This window comes from Nelumbo nucifera, chromosome 2, assembly GCF_055504915.1.
Source record: "Nelumbo nucifera cultivar China Antique chromosome 2, China Antique-T2T, whole genome shotgun sequence".
Classification (NCBI taxonomy): Eukaryota; Viridiplantae; Streptophyta; class Magnoliopsida; order Proteales; family Nelumbonaceae; genus Nelumbo; species Nelumbo nucifera.
Window position 1 is genome coordinate 4,912,486 of NC_142650.1, and position 4,946 is coordinate 4,917,431.

At 38.1% G+C, this 4,946-nt stretch overlaps 1 protein-coding gene across 1 annotated transcript; it reads right to left on the bottom strand.

Annotated features, from left to right (window-relative positions):
* Positions 1–2,385: 2,385 nt before the first annotated feature.
* LOC104594671 (putative membrane-associated kinase regulator 4) lies at positions 2,386–4,075 on the bottom strand. The gene has a single exon (XM_010255072.3). The coding sequence runs from the start codon at positions 3,794–3,796 to the stop codon at positions 2,693–2,695; it is 1,104 nt and encodes a 367-aa protein (XP_010253374.1). The 5' UTR covers positions 3,797–4,075; the 3' UTR covers positions 2,386–2,692.
* Between the last annotated feature and the right edge of the window lie 871 nt (positions 4,076–4,946).

Below are 4,946 nucleotides of genomic sequence, written 5' to 3' on the forward strand. Positions count from 1 at the left end.
CCATTGACAGCCTTATCGTAAGGGATGAGTGGGTCTGCTAGTCAGGTCACTCAGCAAAGGAGGCTGAACAACGAAGGAATCCTCCATGTGGTAAACTTGGTTAGTTCCTCTTGCTATCCTTGGCAGGGAAAATTTGAGACCACACCATTGCCATGTAATAAAAAAAAAAAAAAACCTTGTTTATGAGTCAATTCATTAAAATATTGAAGAAATGGCCAATAATTTGTCAATAAGAAGTGGGGGCATAGGGCTGGTTTTGAGTAGAGGATTGAACTGTTGGTCAACCCAGAGGGTCCCCCACATGGTGGATGGCTCAGATTGGCCACATCATCCCTCCATATGACAGAATCAGGGGTGGTCCTGTAGGGAAGCTCCCTACTTTCCTATATCTATATATATATTAACAGCAAAGATGTCTCTTCTTGGGAATAATAGATACTCTCATACACTTAAACCATGAAGAGTGGAGAGCAATTTGACCCTTGTAAAATTGGATATCTGCAATTATATCCCATCCCATGTACAAGAATCTGAGAGAAGGATACAACGGATTGCTTGAATTAAGAACCTGGACAGCAGAAGGACAAACTAATTGATGCAAAAATGCAGCAAACAAAGAAAAGTAAAATGGAGATGCAATTCAGTACAGTATATAATATAGCTTCTGCATATGCACTTGGCGTTTCAAAATCACAAAATCATTGGATTTGCACACGTAATGATTAATGCCAAATCGCTAATACAAGCATACGCGTGTCTCTGATGGATTCACACTCACGGTTTCAACTTTCAAGAGGGACCCAATTGGAGTGCCCTCCTTTCTGCTTCTGGAATAAACAAACAAATGCTTGTGATGGCTTTATTATTAACAATAATCCTTAGTCCGTAGTGCTCAATAACATCAAAACTCAAATGGGTCCCCTTTGCTGCTTTCTTTGGCTTTAATCCTGTCAAATATATGGATGCCATGCTCATTTTTTTTAAGGTTTATCCTCCACTCCTTAAATCATAAAGGAAAAAAGAGAAAAAGAAGGAAGGGTGGTGGCACCTGAAAGGCTGTTTGTTTGCACCTCAAGATTTCCTCCTCTATCATATTTTTTTTTTTTATTATCAATCAAGTAATCATACTGCATTTTTATATGGATGGCCTTTTTTGGTGGCATGATTAATGTAAGTGTCCCACTTGTACTCTTAAGAGGCAGACAAGTAACATTATAAATGCTGTAATTAGGACACTAAACGTTTTGTTTACAGGAACCATAAAAGGTAAAAGCATTTTTGCTGGGTTGTAGTATTATGGTTCATGATATCATGTTCATTGGTGAGGGATATGGGAACTGATCCAACTTTTATTTAAACACTTTTTCTTCTGTGTGTGTTTGTAAAGAAGGTTCAGTAATCTATTTCTTTTTCTTTACTGAAGATCGAGCCATGGAGAGAGAGAGAGAGAGAGAGGAAAACAAGTGGAAAGATAAACTCATAAAAGCAAGACACGGGCCCTTGTTAGAAATGGATGGATGCATAAAGCCTGAAAGACCCAAATAGAAGAAACCATTTCAGGGAGGTAGAGCTGCAAGACTATCTTTGATAAAAGCCTTCCTTGGTTGCTTTTTGCAGTATCTCTCTCTGCCTGACTTGTGATCATGTCAACTTCCCTGGAAAGCTTGGTATCATATAAAGGGATGTGAAAGTTGTTTTTTCCCTCTTTTCTTCTCTGTAAAAATCAAGGGGACTTGTTTGGATACATCCCATTTTTTATTAACTGGGCACATTCCTGCTGAAAGACAAAAGCTACCCTGACATGATGGTCCCAGTCATGGTTTTCATGAAATTTTGCAAGATTTTCAGTTTCAGACAGAGTCACTTCGATGATGAAATTGGAATATTTTTGGCAGATTTGTTTAGATTGAAATTTTTATTTAGCCTGTAATTTCAAAATATTATTAAAATAATGTAACTAAAATATAAAATATAGTAAAAGGTTAAAAATGTTTAGATTTTATCAAAATATTCTGTCCAAAATTTCCAAGTTGTGGAAAATTTCCAATGGTTTAAAATGACCCAAATTTGTCATATTTAAAAGCATCCCAATTGATGCAAGCTCTATGTTTTTCTTTTTTCTTTTTTTTTTCTTGAAAAAATAAACTATTTTTCAAGTCTATTTTTCCGGGTGACTACCAAAAGCTCGCCATCGAATAACTGAAAAAAAAAAAAAAGAATAACTGAACCACGTTAACCGATTTGGAACAATGCTGCATTGCAGCGTAACCCAGAACTTCTTTATAGTGTCCAAAATGCAACAGAAAACGCGCGAGTCATCTATTTTTATTTTTTCCCCCTCTACATTCAGAGAGCACTCACCAAGAAAATTAATAAAACCAGTGGAAGGAGAGTTCCGATTGTTCTTTTTTATTCAAGCAATTACAGTTGGAAGTTTTTTAGAGGGTATTTCTACAGTTCACACAAACTGCCACAGGATGGTCTGATCTAAGAGTACAGGACAGACAGCCTTTCAGTTTCACAGGACTTTGCACTGAATCAGAGCATACCAAGCATCAAAAAAGAAGAAAATAACAGGAAATTTGTCTTAAATCAATCAAATATATGTACTTATTCATCCCCTTTCTCCTTCCCTCACCTAATAGGGGTTCTTCTTTTACTTATTTTTTCATTATCAACTAATGATCAATGATCATCCTCTACAAAGTGCTGGCCTTTCTTGTTCCTCACAAACTCCAATCCTTGAAGCAGACAATGAACAAAACCCAACTTCACTCATCGCATTTCTCGAACCAAACAGCTTCTGAGACTGTTTACAGTGAGCAATTGCTCCCTGGATTGAACTCTCAATCTCTGAATTGGCACTGCTGCTCCTCTTGAGCAGCTGTACCCCATAATGGCCGTTAGAATTACTCGAAAGTGATGATGAAGAAGAAGAACCAGATGAAGATGTAGAAGAAGAGGACTTGATAGTCGAATGCCATTTGATAGCCCCAGAGAAGGACCTTCTATGGCCAGTATCACCGCCACTACCATCCTCAATTATCTTCTCTTTATCAAAGCCCCTCATGACAGTAGCTGCATTTTGGCACCTCCCCTTTTGGATTTGGCCAAATGGGTTTTTCCTTGACACCTTGATATACCTGTTTAAACACTCCTTGGCTTTCGAAATGGTCCCTTCGTCTCCATTCCTCGCAGCTTCCGCGGAGGACTCATCCGAACACCCGGATTTACTGAACAAAGACTTAAGATAAGCACGAGAAGCCTTCAACTTCAGACCCAAGGAAGAGCTCTTGATCAGCTTGAGCTTCTTGGACCAAGACTTCTTGGGTTGGTCGCTGATGAAACCGTTTGCATCAGTACAACACTCGACGAAATATTCATCTGGGTTCAGTTCCCTACTGACCCGGCAAGACTCGGAGGGAGAGATGTTGCAGGATTCGAATGGGGTGGCAGTGGTGGGAGTAGGGGTTGTGGTGGAGAATGGAGTGGTGTAATTTTCATCCAAGGCTTCTGTATTTTCCTCGAAGTGGGTGTTGGAGTGCTGGAGGAGTTTCTGAACCATTTGTAAACGCGGAGGAAGGTGGAGAGGTAGAAGCTTCCCTTTGTAGAAGAGTTCATCAGCTGGGGAGGTTGTAGGTTCCCTATCAATGGGGGTTAATGAAGACATATGGAACTCAAACTCTCTAGGATGTGGCGGAGAGTTGACGGAATAGCAGAAGAATGCGGAGGAACCAACTTCCATGTCTATGTATTCTTCATCTGCATGGTCGCATGGAGGTGAGTTCATGGCCATCTTATTTGATCTGCTGATCTCTCTCTCCCTCTCTTTCTCTCTCTCAATGTGTATAGAAGCTTAATGGAACCTGGTGTTTGTGCAAGATAGGAGAAGGGCTAAGCCAACTTTAAAGGTGGGGATCAGAAAGTGCCAAAGTAGAAAAACGAAAATAGAAAAGTAAATAAGGATTAGGCACTGTCAGAGATTTGGGAATTTTGAATGCCTCCAAATAATCACGTTCATAAACTTATAATGGCCAACTGACCCGTAACTTTCTTTATTTGTTTTTTTAACCAAATTATGTGCTTCATCTCTCTCCCTCTAACTAAATTGTGTGGCTCGTCTCTCCCTGATTTGCCTTTTTTTTTAACAATTTATAAAGTTTAATTGAATGAATATACGGGACCATACCCTCCTCACAAGAAAGAAGGTATTATATGGGAATATCTCAGGTATAATTCGATTTTATGTTTTTAATATGTATAACAATTAATTAAAAAGATATACTTCTCTATTTAATTTATAAAGGCTTTCACTTTTGTTTTTGTTTTTTTTTCCATTGCACTGTTTAAGTATATAAAAGAAAAAGAATAGATTTATTTCTATATTTTCTGAAATAATTAATCCCCACTTACGCAAGCAACATACGTATTTGAATGCAGCCCATGTCTCAAAAGCTGGTTTTCTGCATTCCCCAGTTATTGTATTCCATTAAATACAAAACCTTTGGCTAAGACTCTGGGCTCTGCTATCCAGTACCAGTAGTAATTGATTTAATGTTTCATATAATACAAAAATTGTTTAATGAAATCTAGGAAGCTAGAGGGTCACTTCACACTTGAAGTACTTTACTACTTTTACTGGATTCCTGGCTTTGGGTCTTCTTATTCTTTTTCTTTATTTTTATTTTTATTTTTTTTATCTCAACAGTCTGTAGTGATCTTCCCCCTTCATTTGACTTGATTGGCAAGAGAGAGATAAAAATGTTGTTTGGCATTTGGGCATCTTTTTATCTCCTTTCCTTTCCTTTTAATTTATATTTAAGTTAAGATTAGATATTATTGATTATTGCTGTTGGCATCACTCTCTCTAAGAAGTGAGGAACACACCATCCGACATTTCATGGTGGAGGTTTACATTGAAGGGAGAGATGCATGCGCAGCTCGAG